The sequence below is a fragment of the Aotus nancymaae genome, unplaced genomic scaffold (genome assembly GCF_030222135.1).
Source record: "Aotus nancymaae isolate 86718 unplaced genomic scaffold, 86718_ANA_hifiasm-v0.15.2.pri h1tg000044l, whole genome shotgun sequence".
Taxonomy (NCBI): Eukaryota; Metazoa; Chordata; class Mammalia; order Primates; family Aotidae; genus Aotus; species Aotus nancymaae.
This window is the reverse complement of record NW_026988458.1, coordinates 662,131-684,413: the sequence shown is the minus strand read 5'-3', so window position 1 is coordinate 684,413 and position 22,283 is coordinate 662,131. Positions and strand designations below refer to the sequence as shown.

Here is a 22,283-nt window from a genome sequence, read left to right as displayed (position 1 = left end):
TTCTGCTCGCTCTGGCATTCTTCCTTTCTGGGATCCTTTGCTTTTTCTCGATGTGAGCTGGACCCAACACCCTGCTCACTTCCTCCTCATTCTTCTCCAAACCTTTATTGAGTACCTACTGTGTGCTGGAATGAGACAGGCAGGGCCATGCCCTCATGAAGCTGACACTCCTATTGGTGTGACCATCTGCAGGTGTGTCGCAGGTGTGTCCCAGGTGTGCCCCAAGTGTCTCAGGTGTGTGCTAGCTGTCCCCCAGGTGTCCCCGGGTATGCCCCAGGTGTTTCCCAGCTGTTCCCCAGGTGTGTCCAAGATGTGCCCAGGTGTGTCTCTGGTGTGTCCCAGCTGTCCCTGTGCGCCCCAGATGTGCCCCAGGTGTGTCCCAGCTGTCCCCCAGATGTCTCAGGTGTGTCCCAGCTGTTCCCCAGATGTGCCCAAGTGTACCCCAAATGTGCCCCAGGTATGTCCTAGGTATGCCTCTGATGTGTCTCAGATGTGCTCAGGTGTGTCACAGGTGTGTCCCAGCTGTCCCCAGGTGTGCCCAGGTGTGTCACAGGTGTGTCCCAGCTGTCCCCAGGTGTGTCCCAGGTGTGCCCAGGTGTGTCACAGGTGTGTCCCAGCTGTCCCCAGGTGTGTCCCAGGTGTGCCCAGGTGTGTCACAGGTATGTCCCAGCTGTCCCCAGGTGTGTCCCAGGTGTGCCCAGGTGTGTCTCAGGTGTGCCCCAGCTGCATTTTAGGTGTTTCAGGCATGCCCCAGCTGTGCCCCAGCTGTCTCAGCTGTGCCCCAGGTGTTCCCCAGGTGTGTCTCAGGTGGATTCCAGGTGTGCCCCAGGTGTGCCCCAGCTGTCTCAGGTGTGTCACAGGTGTGCCCCAGCTGTCCCCAGGTGTGTCCCAGGTGTGCCCAGGTGTGTCTCAGGTGTGTCCCAGCTGTCCCCAGGTGTGCCCCAGCTGTCTCAGGTGTGTCTCAGGTGTGTCCCAGCTGCCCCCAGATGTGCCCCAGGTGTGCCCCAGCAGTCTCAGCTATCTCTGGTGTGCCCAGGTATGTCCCAGCTGTGCCCCAGCTGCCCCAGGTGTGTCCTAGGTGGGTCCCAAGTGTGCTCCAGCTGCATTTTAGGTATGTCAGGCATTCCCCAGGTGTGCCCCAGGTGTGCTCCGGCTGTATTCCACATGCGCCCCTCTGAGTGGAGCCTTGGTTTGGTGTAGCTCTGCGGATCTTCTGCTCCCCGGTCCTGGTGTCACCTGCAGCTGTCTCTTGGCAATACTGCCTCGCCTGCAAACGCCAGGTGAGTAGAAGAAAAATGACGGGAGTCGACCCCTCCATAAGCGCTGGTGCCCCTACAGAAAGCTGTTCACCCCAGGAAGCTGTTCACTGCGGGGTTGTTTCCTCTCAATTCCTATTATCAGGTGGTTTTCTTCTCACTTGCTATTTTCTTAAAAAGAAAAATGAAATATAGCAGGGAAAACAGCCTTCATAGATTAAGGTTTCTTCTGGCACCACCCTCTCCCATCCGGCCCACATCCCACGAGGAGACCGCAGGCCCGAGCCCAGCTGCCGAGGTGGGGACTGGCTGCGGCAGCTCAGAACACAGCTTTGAGTGCCTCTCCAGCCCGGGGCCCCGGAAGCCTGGGGCTTGTTTGCTCTCAGGGGAAAAGCGAGGCGGCCCTCGGAGGAAGGGGCTGGGCAGAATGTCTAATTGGATTCCAAGCGGCTCAGGGGATTGTCTTTTTCTAGCACCTTCTTGCCACTCCTAAGCGTCCTCGGTGACCCCAGCTGGGATTTAGCCTGGTGCTGTGTCAGCTCCGGGCTCCCCGGGGCTCCCCAGTGGTCCCCAGGCACCCTCGGCACGGCCAGGGCGTCTCCCTTGTCCAGCGAGGGCAGGGACGGGCCACGGGCCAAGGGCAGCAGTCGGGCCTGCTCTGGCTGTGAGCGCCGCCGGCTCGGCCTCGGCCAATGGGCCCTCACGCCTGAGGCGGGCAGGAAGCCAGCTCCGGGATGGATTTCGGGTCCCTGGAGACCGTGGTGGCCAACTCTGCGTTCATCGCCGCCCGAGGCAGCTTCGACGGGAGCAGCTCCCAGTCCTCCCGGGACAAGAAGTACCTGGCCAAGCTCAAGCTGCCCCCGCTGTCCAAGTGTGAGTCCCTCCGCGCCAGCCTCAGCCTGGAGTTCGAGAGCGTGTGCTTGGAGCAGCCCATCGGCAAGAAGCTCTTCCAGCAGTTCCTGCAGTCGGGGGAGAAGCACCTGCCGGCCCTGGAGCTCTGGAAAGACATCGAGGACTACGACACGGTGGACGACGACCTCCGGCCGCAGAAGGCCGAGACCATACTGTCCCAGTACCTGGACCCCCAGGCCAGGCTCTTCTGCGGCTTCCTGGATGAGGGGTCGGTGACCAAGTGTAAGGAGGGGTCCGTGCAGAGCCAAGACAGGCTCTTCCAGCCTCTGCTACAGGCCACCCTGGCACACCTGAGCCAAGCCCCCTTCCAGGAGTACCTGGACAGCCTGCACTTCCTGAGATTCCTGCAGTGGAAGTGGCTGGAAGCCCAGCCCATGGGGGAGGACTGGTTCCTGGACTTCAGGGTCCTGGGGAAAGGGGGCTTCGGGGAGGTGTCAGCCTGCCAGATGAAGGCGACCGGCAAGCTGTATGCCTGCAAGAAGCTGAACAAGAAGCGGCTGAAGAAGAGGAAGGGCTACCAGGTGAGCCCCACGGCCCAGCTGGCGGGGGGCGTGGGCGGACGGGGCCCCCAGGTCGCCCTCAGCAGCTGGTGCCTAAGGGAGCACGCACGCCAGCCTCGCCACCGGGATCCCGTGACCGTGCGGTCACAAGCAGTCTGCATCCGTGTCCCTCGGAGAGCGGCCCCTGTGTTTTCGGGTGGGGATGTGTCACGTTCGGCCGTCAGGTTTTCACCAGCCACAGAGTAGCCTCAAGTGTGAGGGACAGAGGGCCTCGCAGGGGAGGCTGCAGAGGGCGGGGGTCTCCGGATTCTTTGTCCTGACTGCGGAAGACTTTCCAGCCCTGGCTCCCGTCATAGCAGAGGCTGCAGGGGGACTTGAGGCGGGACGGAGGCAGCCTCGCTCCGATGACTCGTTTATGTGAGACGGACGGAGCCTGGCGCGTCGCCGGGTGCGGGGACTGTTTCCCCAAGTGTGGCCGTTCTCCGGGGTGGCAGTGAGTGACAGGCATGCCGGTGGTGCTAAGTTTCATCCGCTCTGCCCCGCTGGCGTCAGACTGGGCATCTGGGCCAGGATCAGCAGAAGCTGCTTACGGGTCTCAAGGGCGAGAGGCAGCGGCCATGCCGGGTGTGGACGTGATCTCCCGAGCCGGCCCCCTGCGCTTCGGCTCCACGCAGCTCCTGGCCTCTCTCCCACCACGCAGCCACGTTGAGGGCACGGGAAGCTCTCAGGGTGAAGCAGCAGCCGCCGGGCACCCTGGCTCTGCAGGGCCTCAGCCCTGAGTGAAGCCGAAATACCAGGTGTTTGTGGCGCTGGACGGAGGCCCCGGAACCCCCGGGTGTCCTCACCGTGGAACTCGGGGGGAGGGACTGTGCCACGTGCTTGTAGCAGTGGTTCTTAAAAATGAGCTTTCTTGACATCTGATTCCCACACCATGCCAGTCACATCGACTTGTCAGTTTATCCCAACGAGTCTCTTCTCCTGACTTCCGTCAGCTAATTGAACTTCGTACTGAGATCAGCTGAACACCTCCCTGTGAAGTGCAGAGGGGTCTCCTCCCCCAGCAGCAATTCCTTCTGCAAAGAGGGAATGCCGTCCTGATCCACACACTTACACGTTGTTCAGTGGAGCGTCGTGAGGTCTTAAAATAAAGCAGTGAGGTGGTTTGGGAGGCGCTGGTCTGCGAGCCCGGTCCACGGGGCCAGGACGGGAGGGACTGCGGCTGCAGGATTGCTGGGCAGGCCCGGCTGCTGGCGCCCTGTCTGTGTTGCTCAGCCTTGGGCTTGAGCCTCCCCCTGCCGGAGGCTGGCCCAGAAGGCCAGAAGCCCCGTATGCGAAAGAATTCACGTCTGATTTTCTGAAATAGGGGTGCGGGCATGTTTTGAAGTCCTTTGCAATTGCTTTGTGAAAGCGGCATTTAAAGTGTGTTTGCAACTCCGTTTAGTGGCTGTGGGTGCAGTGGGCATGGCCGTGTGCACGTGGTCTCTGCGATGCCCCTGGCCCCTTTCCCGTCCAAAGCCAGCACTGATGCGACATCTTGCTTCTCAGGGCGCTATGGTGGAGAAGAAGATTCTGATGAAGGTGCACAGCAGATTCATCGTGTCTCTGGCCTATGCGTTTGAAACCAAAGCCGACCTCTGTCTGGTGATGACCATCATGAACGGAGGCGACCTCAGGTAAGGGCTGGTCAGGAGGGTGCCAGGGGACCCCGCTTTCCCACTGTGTCAGGGTTTCCAGAGCCCGATGGGGCTGCTTCCCATGTGCAGAGCCATGGCGGCCAAGCCCTGCCCTCGAGGGAAAGCCTTGCCCCCATCACAGTCCCCTTCTCACTGTCTGCAGGCGCCGGTCCCTGAAATAATGCACCTCGGACCCACGTCAGTGCAGGAGCCCGGGAGGCTCCCAACCTGCCAGTCAGGGCACATCTTGTGTGCACCCTGGTGTGGGTGTGGGGGGCACGTGGTGCCTCGAGGGACGAGTGATGCAGTGCGGGGGCCTCTGCAGGGCTGGGGCCTTGCTCCAGGAGGGTAGATGAAGATGACTTCACCAGCGCCCACTCCTAGGGCTGACGCCAGAGCTGCAGACAAGTCCAGCTGGGGGCCGTGGCTTTGCTGTGCCCTGGCAGAGAGGAGGTGCCGCTGCCTCCACAAAGTCCTGGCCCCAGATCTGCCTCTGAGGCAGGCCCCAGGCCCTGGTGGGAGGTCAGATCTCAGGCTCGCTGTGGGGCAGGGACCTGCCTGGTGGCCAGGCCCTTAGCTGTTGCCTGCTCTGTTTCCTGGTCTGTATGCTGGGGAGAGATGATACCTACGTTCAAAGACTGTTGGAAGCGTCAGACAACACCTGTGACATACACAGAGTGTCTGGCACCTGTAAGGGGGCAGGGCCATGGCTGTGATTGGCAGCACCGTGCCCCATTCTCACCTGCTTTTCATTTTCCAGTAAACTCCTCCAGGTGAGGCTGGCAGCCCCATTTTTCAGATGAGGAATGTGAGTCCAGACTAAGTCACCACACAAGGCGCCTAGAGAGAGGAGGGGAGGGGAGAGGGTGCTGGGAAGGGGGGTCACAGGGGTGCCCAGGCGGAGGGGAGGGGACGCTGGGAAGTGCAGACACAGGGGTGCCCAGGCAGAGGGGAGGGGACGCTGGGAAGGGGGGTCACAGGAGTGCCCAGGCAGAGGGGAGGGGATGCTGGGAAGGGGGGTCACAGGGGTGCCCAGGCAGAGGGGAGGGGACGCTGGGAAGTGCAGACACAGGGGTGCCCAGGCAGAGGGGAGGGGACGCTGGGAAGGGGGGTCACAGGGGTGCCCAGGCAGAGGGGAGGGGACGCTGGGAAGTGCAGACACAGGGGTGCCCAGGCAGAGGGGAGGGGACGCTGGGAAGTGCAGACACAGGGGTGCCCAGGCAGAGGGGAGGGGACGCTGGGAAGGGGGGTCACAGGAGTGCCCAGGCAGAGGGGAGGGGATGCTGGGAAGGGGGGTCACAGGGGTGCCCAGGCAGAGGGGAGGGGACGCTGGGAAGTGCAGACACAGGGGTGCCCAGGCGGAGGGGAGGGGACGCTGGGAAGGGGGGTCACAGGAGTGCCCAGGCAGAGGGGAGGGGATGCTGGGAAGGGGGGTCACAGGGGTGCCCAGGCAGAGGGGAGGGGACGCTGGGAAGTGCAGACACAGGGGTGCCCAGGCAGAGGGGAGGGGACGCTGGGAAGGGGGGTCACAGGAGTGCCCAGGCAGAGGGGAGGGGACGCTGGGAAGGGGGGTCACAGGGGTGCCCAGGCAGAGGGGAGGGGACGCTGGGAAGTGCAGACACAGGGGTGCCCAGGCAGAGGGGAGGGGACGCTGGGAAGTGCAGACACAGGGGTGCCCAGGCAGAGGGGAGAGGGTGCTGGGAAGTGCAGACACAGGGGTGCCCAGGCAGAGGGGAGAGGGTGCTGGGAAGTGCAGACACAGGGGTGCCCAGGCAGAGGGGAGAGGGTGCTGGGAAGTGCAGACACAGGGGTGCCCAGGCAGAGGGGAGGGGACGCTGGGAAGTGCAGACACAGGGTTTTCCGTCTTAGGTTTTGCTTCTCTGCAGAACCTGTCAGTGAAAAACATAAAAATGATGTATTATGGGGAAAGAAGAGGCTGAGAATAAAATTCTTGCTTTTGGGAGGCTGAGGTGGGCGGATCACCTGAGGTCAGGAGTTCGAGACCAGCCTGACCAATATGATGAAACCCCATCTTTAAAGAAAAAAAAAAGAAAATTCTTGCTGCAGATCCTTCACACGTCTGAGGAGCTCGGGCCTGTGGAGCTGCGTCCCACCTCGGCCCAGCCCCTTCCTGAGATGGCTTGGGCTGTTTCCCAGCACCTGCGGCCAGGGCCAGGCAGCCGGGGACAGCAGACGCACAGGGACGGCCCTTTCTCCCCGTTAGCCGTCGCGTTTCAGGGTCCCTGAGGTGGTAACGCCACCCGCCACCATGGCCCGGGTGTGTGGGGGCCAGGCCTCAAAACGACCAGAATGCTGGCCGAGACGTGGTTCTGAGGCCCCCGCTGTGTCTTTCCGTGATGTCACTCCCCGTTAAACCCAGGCCGCATGCGCCCGCCTGTCTGCCCCCAGGTACCACATCTACAACGTGAACGAGGAGAATCCCGGCTTCCCCGAGCCGCGCGCCGTCTTCTACACGGCGCAGATCGTCTGCGGCCTGGAGCACCTGCACCAGTGGAGGATCGTGTACCGCGACCTCAAGCCCGAGAACGTCCTGCTGGACAACGATGGTAGGCGCGCCCGCGGCTGGGGACGGGCTCCGAGGAAGGGCGGGCGCGGCTTCCCTGGAGGGCCTGTGTGAGCCTCACGAGGGCAGCGGCTGCACGGACAGTGGGGGCGTCGTGGACACCGAGTCACAGGAGCGAGCATGGGGGCCTGTGGTGCAGAACCTGCCGGAAACGGCGTCTGTTAGGCCCTGTCCCCACCGTGCCACCCTGTGCCTTCTGCTGGGATGAGCGTCACACAGGGACGCGTCTCAGAAATAAACACGAGGGTTTAGGCTCCCGACACTGGCAGGTCAGACAAGTGCCAGACGCACGCGAGGGGCCCCGAGAGAGCGCGGGGAGCCGGGGGGGATGAGAGGAACTCGGAGGGCGACACCTGTACCCGGCTGCCAGCTGCAGCTCGGTCGGCCCCTTCCCTACACCCTGCGCCCGCTGCCGTCAGCCAGGGAGTTGCTGTCATGGGCGCGACGTGTGCTGTGTATGTGTATGTGGTTTGTGGGGCGTCACTGTGTGTGTGTTGTGTGTGCAGTGAGTGTGTGACATGTGTGTGGGGTGTGTGTGACCTGCGTGGTGTCTGTGGTGTGTGTGTGGTTTGTGTGTGGTGTGATCTGTGTGGTGTATGGTGTGTGATGTGTGTGGTGTGGTGTGTGGCTTGTGTGTGGTGTGGTCTGTGTGATGTGTGTGGTTTGTGTGTAGTGTGATCTGTGTGGTGTATGGTATGTGATGTGTGTGGTTTGTGTGTGGGGTGATCTGTATGGTGTGTGGTGTGTGTGTCATGTGTGTGTTTTTGTGCAAGGGTGGCTCTGGGCCTGCCGGCACCTGTCCTGTGCAGCCAGGGGTGACTCCGCTGTGTCTGCCTCTCAGGCAATGTCCGGATCTCTGACCTTGGGCTGGCCGTGGAGCTGCTGGAGGGGCAGAGCAAGACCAAGGGCTACGCAGGGACCCCAGGTAAGGGTCTGAGCTCCGCCGGGGAGGCTCGGTGCATGCATCCCCATGTATGTGTGTGCCGGTGTATGCAGAGACCCCAGGTAAGGGTCTGAGCTCCGCCGGGGAGGCTCGGTGCATGCATCCCCATGTACGTGTGTGCCGGTCTATGCAGAGACCCCAGGTAAGGGTCTGAGCTCCGCCGGGGAGGCTCGGTGCATGCATCCCCATGTACGTGTGTGCCAGTGTATGCAGGGACCCCAGGTAAGGGTCTGAGCTCCGCCGGGGAGGCTCGGTGCATGCATCCCCATGTATGTGTGTGCCGGTGTACGCTGCGCGCACATGTGAGTTTGTGCATATATGTGTGTCTGTGTGCACGTGACATCTGTGTGTGCCTGTGCCTGAGGGTGTCTGTATGCCTGTGTGGTTGTGCATTATGTGTATGTGAGCGTTGTGAACCCTGAAAATCAGAGACAGGTCTCAGTTAATTTGGAAAGTTTATTTTGCCACGGTTGAGGACGCACGCCCGTGTGCTTGGGGTGCTCAGAGCACAGTTCAGTTTTGTACGTTTTACGGAGACATGAGACGTCAATCAGCATGACCATTGGCCCCATCTGGAAAGGAAGCACACCTTGAGGCGAAGGCGGGACAACTCAAGACAGGCAGGGGGCTTCCAGGTCACAGGTAGATAAGAGACTCATGTTTGCATTCTTGAGTTTCTGATTAGCCTCTCCAAAGGAGGCAGTCAGATAAGCATTTAACTCAGTGAGCAGAGCCTGACTGAGTAGGGTGGGAGGCAGGTTTGCCACGAGCAGGTGCCTGCCGGACTTTTCCCTTTAGTGATTTTGGGTCCCGAGATATTTTCCATTTACAGTGTGCATGTGTGCTGTGTGTGCATTCCTGTGTCTCTGTGCACGTGTGTGCATGCATCTCTGTGCACATGTGTGTGTGTGCATGTGTGTGTCTGTGTGCCTGTGTGTGTCTCTGTGCATGTGTGTGCCTGTGTGTGTCTGCATGTGTGTCTGTGTGCATGTGTGTCTGTGTGCCTGTGTGTGTCTGTGTGCCTGTGTGCATGTGTGTGTCTGTGCCTGTGTACCTGTGTCTGCGTGTCTGTGTGCCTGCGTGCATGTGTCTGTATGCCTGTGTGTGTCTGCATGTGTGTCTGTGTGCATGTGTGTCTGTGTGCCTGTGTGCATGTGTCTGTGTGCCTGTGTGTGCCTGTGTGTGCATGTGTGTCTGTGTGCCTGTGTGTGTCTGTGTGCCTGTGTGCATGTGTGTGTCTGTGCCTGTGTACCTGTGTCTGCGTGTCTGTGTGCCTGTGTGCATGTGTCTGTATGCCTGTGTGTGTCGGCATGTGTGTCTGTGTGCATATGTGTCTGTGTGCTTGTGTGCATGTGTGTGTCTGTGTGCATGTTTCTGTGTGCCTGTGTGTGCCTGTGTGTCTGTGTGCCTGTGTGCACATGTGTGTGTGTGCCTGTGTGCATGTGTGTGCCTGTGTGCATGTGTGTGTCTGTGCCTGTGTACCTGTCTGTGTGTGTGCCTGTGTGCATGCATGTCTGTGTGCCTGTGTGCATGTGTGTGCATGCCTGAGTCTCTTTGTACACGTGTGTCCATGTGCCTATGTGTGAGTGCACATGCACGGTGCATCCTGTTGCCTCCCCCATCCCATCTCACTCATCTCCTCTCACCTCCCCCCAGGCAGGGAGGCTCACAGCAGCTGCAGAGGTGAGGAGACCCCACAGCCAAGCAGAGTGGGGTCTGTGTCCCGGGCCCAGCACCTGCTGGCATGTGGCCTGTGTGCTTTACTTAACCGCTGGGCCCCCTGCTAGCACTGGGCGCACAGCCTTGCTGAGGAGACCTCCCACGCCACGTGCCCGGCGCCTGCTGCAGCAGCCGCACCCTGAATCTCAGTGCCTCCTCTCTCCTCCGCAGTCTTGAGGGTCCGCGTGTTGGGGCTCACTTCTGCTGGGATTTCCGGAAAGTGTCCCTTCCCTATGATTGCTTTGGCTTTGGGGAGGCGGTGCTGTCGCCTGACGGGGTTTGTGTGCGGTGGTGACTCCGTCCTCCCCTGCTGGGGCTTAGGCACTGGGCGTGTTCATGCCGTGGCCACGGCAGGGACGTCCTCGCCGCAGCGGGACTCAGGGGAAGGCGCATCTCTTCCCTGAAGGGATGAGAGCTAAGCACTGTTTTCCCAAAGTTCTGAGGAAGGGCAGTGCCGCACCCACGCCCGGCACAGCAGTGTGGCAGTCTGGATGTGAGGTTCAGTAGCTACTGAGTGCACATGTGTGCCTGTGTACCTGTGTACCTGTTTGTATTAGGGCACGTGTGTGTCTGTGTGTGCCTGTGTGTACCTGTGTACCTGTTTGTATTAGTGCACGTGTGTGTCTGCATGTGCCTGTGTGTACCTGTTTGTATTAGGGCTCTGTGCAAGCCACCCAGTGGTGGAAGGTCTGAGTCCTTTCTGGAAGGCAGTTCAGCCTGGGGATCCCATGGCTCAAGGAAGCCTTGGGTGGCACCTGCTTTTCATGAGACAATCCAAGCCTCTCTCTGGGTGGGCGCTGTGCCCCTGGGGTCTTCGGGACCCTTGCCAAGCCTGGACTTGAGCGCGTGGGTGGAAGCCCCCTCACACATTTTGGGGAGATCCAGTGGACCCTGAGGTCAGGACTTGAAGGGTTAACCTCACAGATGCAAAGGTCCCAGCTTTGAGTGCGAGTGTGAGGGCCCAGCTGACCACCAGGGGGCTCCGCGCCTTCACTGCTGCACAAAGGACCTCCCAGCATGTCTCTGTCACCCGGTGCAGCCAGGCCGGGCTGAGGGTCAGGCTGTGACCAGTCCCCCTCGCCAGTGCTGTGCCGGCCCTGGGGCAGAAGCAGGGCAAGGCCGGTCACTGCACAGTCCTCAGTTCCAGCAGGGGCAGGAAGTGCTGAGGGGCAGGAGAATTTGTGAACAGAGCAGACGGAGCTGGCTCCCTCACGCTTGCTCTGATATTTATTGGCTGCTGCGTGGCTGGAGGTCCCTCGGGAGACCTGGGGCACAAGCAGATGCTGTCCGGCTGCATGGTGGGGGTCAGGCCAGGAAGCGGGGTGCTGCTTGGCCCAGGAGCTGAGGGAGCCCTGTGGTCTGGTGGGCCCTGCTCGTGCACTTTGGAGCTGGGAAGGCTCTGGGTTGTGTGGAGGCCGTGATCGTGTGAGCAGCTCTGGGTTGTCTGGAGGCTGTGATCGTGTGAGCAGCTCTGGGTTGTGTGGAGGCCATGATCGTGTGAACAGCTCTGGGTTGGTCTGGAGGTTGTGATCGTGTGAACAGCTCTGGGTTGTGTGGAGGCCGTGATCGTGTGAGCAGCTCTGGGTTGGTCTGGAGGTTGTGATCATGTGAACAGCTCTGGGTTGTATGGAGGCCGTGATCGTGTGAACAGCTCTGGGTTGGTCTGGAGGTTGTGATCGTGTGAGCAGCTCTGGGTTGTGTGGAGGCCGTGATCGTGTGAGCAGCTCTGGGTTGTCTGGAGGCCGTGATTGTGTGAGCAGCTCTGGGTTGGTCTGGAGGTTGTGATCATGTGAACAGCTCTGGGTTGTGTGGAGGCCGTGATCATGTGAACAGCTCTGGGTTGTGTGGAGGCCGTGATCGTGTGAACAGCTCTGGGTTGGTCTGGAGGCCGTGATCCTGTGAGCAGCTCTGGCTTTTCTGGAGGCCGTGATAGTGTGAGTAGTTCCTCCCTGGAGTCTGGGCAGAATTCTGATGTCCCGGACTAGCTGGGCATAGTCAGGGCCTGCAGCTCTGTGGAAGATGGTTCCTGCGACATTTCTGGGGGAAAAGGATTCTGTGGCCACATCAGCCTGGCCCTGGGGCACAGTGAAGGAGCAGGAAGGACCTTGACTCAGAAGTGTCAAAACTGACCAGCCCCAGGAGCCCCGACGCCTCAGCCTGCAGCCCCCTGCCTGGTTCCTGGATGTCAGTCACAGGTCATTGGACTGTGTGCCGGACCTTGACTCAGAAATGTTGAAACTGACCAGCCCCAGAAGCCCCTACGCCTCAGCCTGCGGCCCCCGCCTAGTCCAGGGATGTCAGTCATGGGCTGTCGGACTGGCCTGCCCACCACTGTGTGCCTGGCTGGCCTCACTTGGGTGGCAGCCGGGGAACTGACATGGCTCACGCATGCCCCATGTGTCACACAGAGCCGGCTCGGGTGGGCGGCAGGCAGGCGCCTGAACTTCTCCTGGAGTCTGACTCACCAGAGCAGACGTCTGCCAAGGACCCTGTCTGGTGAGCATGTAGCTGCGTCTGGAGGGAGGGCCCGGAGCTCGTGGCTGCGGCCACTGGAGACAAGAGGGCAGAGTGCTCAGGGAGAAGGCCCATGGCCTGTGAGCTGTGGGCTGTGGGTTGTGGACTGTGGGCCGTAACCTGTGGGCTGTGGGTTGTGTGCTGTGGACCATGGCTGTGGGTTGTGGACTGTGGTCAGTGAGCTGTGGGCTGTGGCCCGTGGGCAGTGGTCTGTGGGCTGTGGCCTGGGGACTGTGGGTTGTGGCCTATGGGCAGTGGGCTGTGGGCTGTAGCCTGTGGGCAGTGGCCTGTGGGCTGTGGGCTGTGGACTGTAGGTCGTGGGCCATGGCTGTGGGTTGTGGACTGTGGGCAGTGGGCTGTGAACTGTGGACTGTGACCTGTGGCCTGGGCTATGAGCTGTGAACTGTGGACTGAGTTCTGGGCTGTGGCCTGTGGGCAGTGGGCTGTGGACTGTGGCCTGTGGCCTGGGCTATGAGCTGTGGACTGTGGACTGAGCTCTGGGCTGTGGCCTGTGGGGAGTGGGCTGTGGCCTGTGGCCTGTGGCCTGGGCTATGAGCTGTGGACTGTGGACTGAGCTCTGGGCTGTGGCCTTGGATAAGTTGCTGCACATCCCCGTCTGTGGGCTGGGTGTGAGTGGCGAGCTCGTGGCATATAGTGAGCACTCAGGGCAGGCTGGAACAAGTGCTGTGCTCATCACCATGGCAGCATCGTGGCAGGGCCCGGAGGGTCTGCGGCCATCGCTCAGAGATGCCCCAGCTCAGTGGAGCAGGCCCGGGGCTGGACCAGGGAAGCACCTGAGCTGAGGCAGGCGGGATCTGTGGTTTCTGCTCTGGAGGGGAAGCTTGCTTACAAGGAGACGGAAGCCTCAGCATGTGGCTATGGTCTTGAACCCTATGAAGAAGGAGGGATGCCCTGGAGGCAGCGAAAGGGTCGGGGAGGTCGCAGCCTGGCTGGCGGGTGGACAAGGCCAAGCAGGTGTGCGAGCCTCAGGCAGAGGTGGGGAGGAGAGGAGTGGACCCCGTGCCAGCCTGAGCACTGCGGGGTCCTGGAGGCTGCAGCCCACACTGGATTCCGTCTTCTCTGTGAGGAGCAGCCGGGGAAGGGCTCGAGAGGTGCCTGGCTGCCTCACGGTCAGGCCGCGGTGAGGGGAGGCGCCTTTTAGGGTGCGGAGGACTCAGTGAGACTGTGGGACCCGGGAGAGAATGCGGCTTCGGCAAACCAGAAAGGCGTGAGCCCGACCTGGCTTCCAGGCACGAACCTCGAGCAGGGACGTTTGTGGGTGTGGAAGTCCCGACCCCCAGAGAACTGCCTCGATGTTAATAAGACGCCAACAGACGCGTGAGCAAGGCCGCGGATCCTTCGCTCCCCGATCAGCTGGTGGAGCCAGAGCACGGGGCGGGGAGCGGAAAGTGCGTTTTGAGTTTAGTAAGGTGCTGGGAACTCAGATACTCTGTGAGCAGAGTTGGCGGCTGAACACACCTGACATTTGCTTTCCCTCCTGAAGTCCTGGGATGGGGCAGTGAAGGGAGCTCGCCAAAAGTGCAAACCCACGTGCTCAAAGGAGAGCATGAGCAGCAGTGTCATGGCAGCTGGAAGACCGACGGGCGAGGGGAGCCAGCGGCCGACACAGGAAGCAGAAGGCTAAGCTGCTGCCAGAGCCCTCAGTGGCACGGAACTGTCAGTGCCTGGCACTCTGGTGTCTGTGCAAAGGTCGCCTTGGTAGATGAATTGACTGCGTGAGAGCAGCTGCACCCAGAGCCATCCCTCTGTCCTGAGATGGTCCCCACAGCTGTGCCCAGAGCCGTCCCTCTGTCCTGAGATGGTCCCCACAGCTGCACCCAGAGCCGTCCCTCTGTCCTGAGATGGTCCCCATAGCTGCACCCAGAGCCGTCCCTCTGTCCTGAGATGGTCCCCACAGCTGCTCCCAGAGCCATCCCTCTGTCCTGAGATGGTCCTCACAGCTGGGCCCAGAGCCGTCCCTTTGTCCTGAGATGGTCCCCACAGCTGCACCCAGAGCCGTCCCTCTGTCCTGAGATGGTCCCCACAGCTGCACCCAGAGCCGTCCCTCTGTCCTGAGATGGTCCTCACAGCTGCACCCAGAGCCGTCCCTCTGTCCTGAGATGGTCCCCATAGCTGTGCCCAGAGCCGTCCCTCTGTCCTGAGATGGTCCTCACAGCTGCACCCAGAGCCGTCCCTCTGTCCTGAGATGGTCCCCATAGCTGCGCCCAGAGCCGTCCCTCCATCCTGAGATGGTCCTCACAGCTGCGCCCAGAGCCGTCCCTCCATCCTGAGATGGTCCTCACAGCTGCACCCAGAGCCGTCCCTCCATCCTGAGATGGTCCTCACAGCTGCACCCAGAGCCGTCCCTCCATCCTGAGATTGTCCCCACAGCTGTGCCCAGAGCCGTCCCTCCGTCCTGAGATTGTCCCCACAGCTGTGCCCAGAGCTGTCCCTCCATCCTGAGATGGTCCCCACAGCTGCGCCCAGAGCTGTCCCTCCATCCTGAGATTGTCCCCACAGCTGTGCCCAGAGCTGTCCCTCCATCCTGAGATTGTCCCCACAGCTGCGCCCAGAGCTGTCCCTCCATCCTGAGATTGTCCCCACAGCTGCGCCCAGAGCTGTCCCTCCATCCTGAGATGGTCCCCATAGCTGTGCCCAGAGCCATCCCTCCATCCTGAGATTGTCCCCATAGCTGTGCCCAGAGCTGTCCCTCCGTCCTGAGATGGTCCTCACAGCTGCACCCAGAGGTATCCCTCCATCCTGAGATTGTCCCCATAGCTGTGCCCAGAGCTGTCCCTCCGTCCTGAGATGATCCTAACAGCTGCGCCCAGAGCTGTCCCTCCGTCCTGAGATGGTCCCCATAGCTGTGCCCAGAGCTGTCCCTCTGTCCTGAGATGGTCCTCACAGCTGCGCCCAGAGCCGTCCCTCCATCCCAACAGTCCCTTCAGCTAAGAGCCTTCCTGGCAGCAGACCAGGGCCGCCTCTCTGGAGAAGACACACCCAGAGCTCTCCTGGGACACTGGATAACTGGGGAACAGGCCAGCAGCTCAGGAAGGGGAGAAACCGGTGGCTAGGGCTCCCCAGGCCTCTTCTCCAACTTGGTTCTGAGAATATGGAGGACCTTCCTCTGCATAATCTGACCAGCTGGAGAGGAAAATTCAAAAGATAATGATGTTGGATTCTCCCGAGTAAAAGAGTCCAGGAAGGCAGCCTCCATGTGGCCACAGCCCACAAGCCTCACCTGTAGAGGGCAGGAAGCATTTTTGGTTGTCCTGGGGTGGGTGCTGCTGTCACCCAGTGGGCAGAATCTGGGGTGCTGCCTGGCGCCTGGTAACGCGCAGGGCAGCCCAGCAACAGAAGACTTTCTGGCCCCAAATGTGGAGAGTGCTGGGGCCCTGGGGGACGCATTCTGGGAGCATCAGTTCTGAGATGGCTGGGACAAGCACCCGCCAGGGACGTGGCCGCCTCTGAACCTGCGATGTCCCTGTGATGGCCGGGGCGAGTGTCCACTGGGGACGTGGCCGCCTCTGAACCCGCGATGTCCCTGTGATGGCCGGGGCGAGTGTCCACTGGGGACGTGGCCGCCTCTGAACCCGCGATGTCCCTGTGATGGCCGGGGCGAGTGTCACTGGGGACATGGCCACCTCTGAACCCGCAATGTCCCTGTGATGGCCGGGGCGAGTGTCCACTGGGGACGTGGCCGCCTCTGAACCCGCGATGTCCCTTGCTGGCAGGTTTCATGGCCCCCGAGCTCCTGCGGGGTGAGGAGTACGACTTCTCCGTGGACTACTTTGCCCTGGGGGTCACCTTGTATGAGATGATTGCGGCCAGAGGACCCTTCCGAGCCCGTGGAGAGAAGGTAGGAGGCGGCCCACAGGTGTCTCTGCAGCCACTCTGGCGCCCTGGCTCTCGTTGGGGATGGGGCAGCGATGGGGTCTGTTACTGGGGTTGGCCTGGGAGGGGGCACAGACTCACATCCTGGGGTCTCGCTCCTGGGCGATGCTGTTCTGTCTTGATGGGTGACGCCCCCAAGGCCTGCAGGTGGAGGGGCTGCTGGACTCCAAGTCACCCTGTGCCCCAGAGCGAGCAGACCGTCCCACTGCAGAGCACGCCACCACTCAGCCTCCGAGGGCCCTGCTGGGGTTGGTCCCTCCTGGCAGGCCAGAGGAGGGAGGGTGACTTATCCCACCATGGCCCTGGACCCTGGGGAGCGGGCAAACCTTCGTGGGGTGGGCCTGATTCTCTAGACACTGCCGAGGCCGGGGCTTTTGGGAACACGAGGGTGGGTCCCATCCCTCGCTGCTGCAGAAGAGCTGGCTCCCCTTCTCCTCAGATGCCAAGCACCCGCGGCCCACTCTGGGGCCAGCTGCTCTGAGCGTCCGGGAGTGTGGATGCCTAGGGGGCTGCCGGGTCTGCCCTGAGCGCCTCCTGGGGTGCCCCCAGCTCCCAGGCCACCAGAACCGCAAAGAGAGATAACACTGGGAGGTGCCAGTCCCCTATTCAGGACGAGTGGAGCAAAGCTGGCTTTTTCCCTGTGAGGGGGACTCAGAGCTCAGGGCTGGGGCTGCCTCTCGTTTGGCCGAGGGAGTGGCCCACAGAGCCAGGAGGCGCCATCTCAGAGTCTCGTTGGGCTGCCTTGAGGTGTGGCCCTTCCCTGCCCACCTCCACACCACCTGGGCCCTGCCCACCCCTCTCCCTCCTGACCTCCCTTGACGTGTGGCCCATTTTGGAGCCAAGACAGGTTTCGGAGCAGAGTGGTTTCGGGACACTAGTGTGCCAGTGGTCACTCTGTGTCTGTGGGACGTGGTGCGGGCGTGGGCTGCCAGGGCAAGAGGACGCGTGTGGGAGGGGCGTCGATGGCCTGACCCGGGGGCCTTGGGGGCTGAGCGGCGCCTTTCACACCGTGCCCGCCGGCGGGGCCTCTGTGGTGTGGAAGGGAGACCTTGGCAGAGCTCCTGAGACGACAGAGCCACTGCGGCCTTCTGTCCTCCAGGGCGGAGTGAGAACGGAGGTGGCCGCTTGGCTGGGCCCGTGCTGGCCTTCGGTTTCCTGTCACTGCTGCCTCCCTCGGTGGGTGTGGCCGTGCTAGGGGTGGGTCAGCCAGAGTTCCCAAAATGCACAGCACTCACCTGTGGCCCCTGGGAGCTTTGCCTTTAGGACCCCATTTCTGAGACTGGAGCCTCAAGCGCTGCTGTGCTGGGGAAGGACATGGGGCCTCCCGGGTCCCCTAACCGCGTGGGAGGAGCTGTGGGGAGGGGCGCGGGGCCTCCCGGGTCCCCCACCCGCGTGGGAGGAGCTGTGGTCTGGTCTGACCGCCCAAGAGTGGCAGGTCCGGCAGGCCAGAGGTGACGCGTGTCCCTGCAGGTGGAGAACAAGGAGCTGAAGCAGCGGATCCTGGAGGAACCTGTGAAGTACCCTGACAAGTTCAGCCAGGCCAGCAAGGACTTCTGTGAGGCGCTGCTAGAGAAGGACCCGCAGAAGCGCCTGGGGTTCCAGGACGAGACCTGCGACAGGCTCCGTGCCCACCCCCTCTTCAAGGACATTAACTGGAGGCAGCTGGAGGCCGGTACTGCTGGACACCTCAGCCCCGGGGAGGGCGGGGGTCTGTGCTGCGTGGCCCTCGGGGGTCCGCCTGGTCCAGCCTGCGAGAGTCGGCAGGGAGGAGTGCCTGAGACCCCTGAGGCTTTCCCTCTGCCCCCGGCAAGGCCCCCAGTCCTCCACTCATCCTGCTAGCCCCAGGACAAGCCGTTGGAGCTGGCATCGGGCTGGAGGGCTCTGGGTGCCGTGGGAGGCAGGAAACACACTGGCTGTGCTGTGGCCTCAAGACCCAAACTTCTGCCACGTGCCCCGGTGCTGAAGGGAGCCCAGATCACAGGGAAGCTGGCGGCTCAGGCTGGCGGCCGAGGAGAAAGTCACCCACCCACCAGCACGTGCTTGTCAAGCTGATGTGCAGGATACTATGTGTGTGTATGTGCATGTGTGTGTGTGTGCATGTGGGTGTGGGTGCATATATGTGTGTGTGTGCGCATGCATGTGCATTTGCATGTGTGCGTGCATGTGTGTGGGTGTGTGTGCATGTATGGGTGTGTGCATGTATGGGTGTATGTGCATGTGTGCGTGTGTGCATGTGGGTGTGGGCGCATATGTGCATATATGTGTGTGCATGCGTGTGCACGCGTGTGTGCATTGTGCGTGTACACATCGGTATGGGTGCATATGTGCATGTGCATGTGTGTGTGTGTTCATGCATGTGCGTGCACGTGTGCATGTGCGTTTGCATGTATGTGCATGTGTGGGTGTGTGCATGTGTGGGTGTGGGCACATGTGTGTATGTGTGCGTGTGTGCATGAGTGTGCGTGTGCATGCATGTGTGTGCACGTGGGCATGCATGTGTATGCATGTGTGTGCATGTGTGCGTGCATGTGCATTTGCATGCGTGTGCATGTGTGGGTGTGTGCATGTGTGGGTGTGTGTGCATGTGTGTGTGTGCACATGTGTGCTTGTGTTCATGCACTAGTGTCTGAGACACAGCCGTGCCCTCTAGGACCCTGTGATCAGGTGGAAGGGGTAGGCCACGTGCACAGTGTGACTCAGGTGAGGATAGGGCCAGGGTGAGTAGGGAGCGGGAGAGGCTCTGAAAGAGAAGTTGCTTCCGTACATCAGGGCTGCAGCAGTGACTGCCAGACAGTGCCCTAGGCAGACCCAGCGAGGCAAGGATGGCTGTGGCCAGGGAACACAAGGGGGCTCCAAGGGTTACAGGGCAAGGAGGGGCCAGGCCCGCCCCGGAAGGAAGTCTGAGCCACTGAAGGGTTTGAGCCCAGGGTGCTGAGGCTGAGGAGGAACTGAGAGGAAGAACCACGTGGCAGCCATGCAGTGTTTACCGGCGCTGACAGATGGTCCTGAGGCTGCCACAGAGGCTGTCTGGTGGCCAGCACGGGCCGGCCGGGTCAGGGTCAGTGCACTGAGAGGAGGGGTCCACCCGCCCGCTGGGCATGTCTATGACCCACTCTGTGTCTGACCATCGGGGGCCGGGGGGGCGTCAGGGATGGATGCTGGCTTGGGAGGAGCTGCCAAGTTCACTGGAGCGTGTGCTCGAGTGCCTGGTGTCTGGGGTCTTCAGAGTGGGCAGGGGAAGCCCCGGTGGGGACGGGGTCCCAGGGAAGGGTGCTGGGGGAGGTGCTGGGAGACCGCGTCGTGACGAGGCTTTACGGGAGGCTCCCGAGGAGGCAGATGCGCGTGCTGGCTCCTTTCACAAGAAGGCTCCAAAATGGGCCCTGGGACCTGGGGCTTCTTCCAGCCACTTGCGCCCCAACCGCATGGTCTGAGGGGAACCCAGGGCCTTCCGGGCACACCGGGTTTTCTCTGTCAGCTGCCGAGACACTTCCCCAGGGAAGAGCGGCCCCAGGCCTCCGTGCGTCTCGGAGCTGCAGGGGGAGGCTTTTTGGCTAAATGGCGCTTCCTTCCCCGTGCGAGTTGCATTTCGTCTGTGTTTTGTCTCCCACAGGGATGCTGATACCCCCTTTCATCCCAGACTCCAAAACTGTCTACGCAAAGGACATTCAGGACGTGGGTGCCTTTTCCACCGTCAAAGGTGTGGCCTTTGACAAAACAGACACAGAATTCTTTCAGGAATTTGCCACTGGCAACTGCCCCATCCCCTGGCAGGAGGAGATGATTGAGACGGGCGTCTTCGGCGAGCTGAATGTGTGGCGCTCGGACGGTCAGATGCCAGATGACATGAAGGGCATCTCCAGGGACTCCAGCTCCTCTTCCTCCTCCAAGTCAGGGATGTGTCTGGTTTCCTAGGTGACGCTCCAGAGCCCACGCGGAGAAGGACCCACAGGGCTCGGTGGGGGCTGCCTGCCTCTGTGGTGCCAGCCTGGGGTGTGCCAGCGAGGGGACACGCAGCTCCCTCCACCCAGGTCCCCATCATGCTGGCTCCTTGCGGCCCAGGAGGAGAGAGCCTGAATCAGCTTGCCAAGCCACAGACCCGGTGCTGTGAGCCCCGGACCTAAGAGTCCACTCATTCTGCTCCATTTTACTAAGAAGACCTAAGATGCTCTCCGGAGGAAATAAGCCAAAAATCTGTAAACTCTCAGGGAGCCTCCAGCACCAGTGAACGAACGACCGTGCGGTCAGGACGGAGACTTGGCTTGGGCCTCCGAAGACCTTCGCCATCGGCTTCCCGGAGGGAGCCATGTTCCTCAGCGGGAGGTGCGCTGTGGCCGGGTCAGGGGTTGGTGACCCCTGGCTACAGCCCCGAGCCCCACTGGGGAGGGGCAGACCTGGGCCTCCGCCAGGGCTCTCTGTGCAGGCTCCTGCCCCCCGGGGTGAGGAGTGCAACTTCCCACAGATCCAGGTCAGCCGCACCCCAGGGTGAGGAGGACATCTTCCCGCAGATGCCAGCAGAACTCCAAGTGGGCTGGCTTTGTGGAGACTTTCATGTGTCCTGTGGAGGCGCCTCATGCGCCTGGAGACTGTCCTTGGGAAGCAAACCTAGACCGCAGAATAAACCTCCTGGCCTCTGAGCGTCTGATATTTCTGAGACCTGGGGTGCTGGGGAGGAGCGGTGGTGTGTCCGGTGCTGCTTGACCTAAATCTGCCCATCCGGGTGCACCTGAGCAGGCCGGGGGAGGCCCGTGGGAAGCTGCCTGCCGGAGATTTCCATGCCCACCCTTTACCCTTCCTGTTTGGTTTTCTTTTTTTATTTTGAGATGGAGTCTTGCTGTGTCACCCAGGCTGGAGGGCAGTGACGTGATATCAGCTCACTGCAACCTCCGCCTTCTAGATTCAAGCGATTCTCCTGCCTCAGCCTCCCGAGTAGCTGGGATTACAGATGCCCCCTGCCACGCCCAGCTAGTTTTTGTATTTTTAGTAGAGACAGGGTTTCACCATGTTGGCCAGGCTGGTCTTGAACTGCTGACCTCAGCCTCCCAAAGTGTAGAATTACAGGCATGAGCCACCACGCCCAGTCCTCCTGTTTCGTTTTCTCCGAGGTTACACATTGATTAGGTAATGGCTGTAAATCTCACTTCACTACACTCTGGAACATGAAGGACTCTGTTTCTGATTTTTTAAACCCATTTAACCTGCCTTGCATTCCCATGACCCTGGATGGGTGAGCAATCTCGTCCGGCGCTACTGGGATCGGAGGACTTGGAGGTGCTGTGAACGATCACAGCGGTGTAGGGGAGCCTGACCCCAGTGCCTGAGAGGAGCCCCGCGGCCCCCCAGGTCCCCAGCAAGACCCTCTGCCTGTCTTAGGGCTGGTTGCCAGACACGACGCAGGACATCCCGACAAATCTGAATTTCAGATAAATGAGGAATCGTTTTTTAGCATAAGTCTACCCCGTGCAGTAGACTTATGGGGTACTTGTCCTAGAAAATATTCATCGTTTTTCTGAAATTCGGATTTAATGGGATGTCCCACGGTTTTCTGTTTGTTAACTCTGGCCAGCCTGTTCAGCTGATACATTTACCTGTAACATCAGCAGTGGTTCCACGGCACAGGCGCACCTGTTGGGATAAAACCTCCAAGGCAGCTTCGTTTTCGGCTTCCGCCGCCGCTCGGCTCAGTTGAGCGGTGTTTTCACGCCTTGATGAAACTCACGCTGGCCCCACGTATTCATACAAGGCACTCGAAAGCCCTGCTGTCACTTTATTTTGAAAAACTTCTAAAGCTTCGTGTCCCATGGAGAAAATGCATCACAAATGCTGAGTGAATGATCCTGCAGAGACACGGGTCGGGGGGCCCGTCTGGTTCCAGAGCTAGGAAACTGCCGGCCCTGCCCCGGGCCCCCGCCTGACGCTCCCCACACAGGCAGCTGCACGGCTGCCCTGTGAGCAGCACCAGCCTCCCACGGGGCTCGGTGTGTGGGGCCTCGTGACTTTCACAGTTCCACACGCGACAAGCTTCAGTGCCTCCTTCCTGTGGGGCTGCAGTGTCTGATGGTGGCGGGGCATGTGTCTCATGCCCACCTACCTGAAGAGCAGCCATGCTCTCCCTGGCCAGCCTCAGCCTCCGTGCACACACACACCGATGCACACACACAGTGATGCACATGTGCACACGTACACACAGCAGTGCACACACACTGATGCACACTTGTGCACATGTGCACACAGAGCAATGCACACACCCATGCACACACAGCAATGCACACATATGCACACGTGCACACA

General features: G+C 61.0%; 1 protein-coding gene across 1 annotated transcript; it reads left to right on the top strand.

Moving 5' to 3' along the window:
• The first annotated feature begins 1,960 nt into the window (after positions 1-1,960).
• GRK1 (G protein-coupled receptor kinase 1) lies at positions 1,961-21,446 on the top strand. The gene is made up of 7 exons (XM_064361822.1): positions 1,961-2,689; positions 4,214-4,341; positions 6,751-6,908; positions 7,767-7,850; positions 15,836-15,960; positions 17,466-17,667; positions 19,606-21,446. Exons 1-7 carry the CDS (start codon positions 1,991-1,993, stop codon positions 19,905-19,907), a joined length of 1,698 nt encoding a protein of 565 aa, XP_064217892.1. The 5' UTR covers positions 1,961-1,990; the 3' UTR covers positions 19,908-21,446.
• Positions 21,447-22,283: the final 837 nt, after the last annotated feature.

Excerpts from the sequence above, each read along its gene's own strand:
- GRK1 (XM_064361822.1), top strand. The coding sequence starts at position 1,991 with ATGGATTTCGGGTCCCTGGAGACCGTGGTGGCCAACTCTGCGTTCATC. Across the intron at positions 15,961-17,465 it reads TCCGAGCCCGTGGAGAGAAG|GTGGAGAACAAGGAGCTGAA; the intron begins GTAGGAGGCGGC and ends GTGTCCCTGCAG. Across the intron at positions 17,668-19,605 it reads CTGGAGGCAGCTGGAGGCCG|GGATGCTGATACCCCCTTTC; the intron begins GTACTGCTGGAC and ends TGTCTCCCACAG.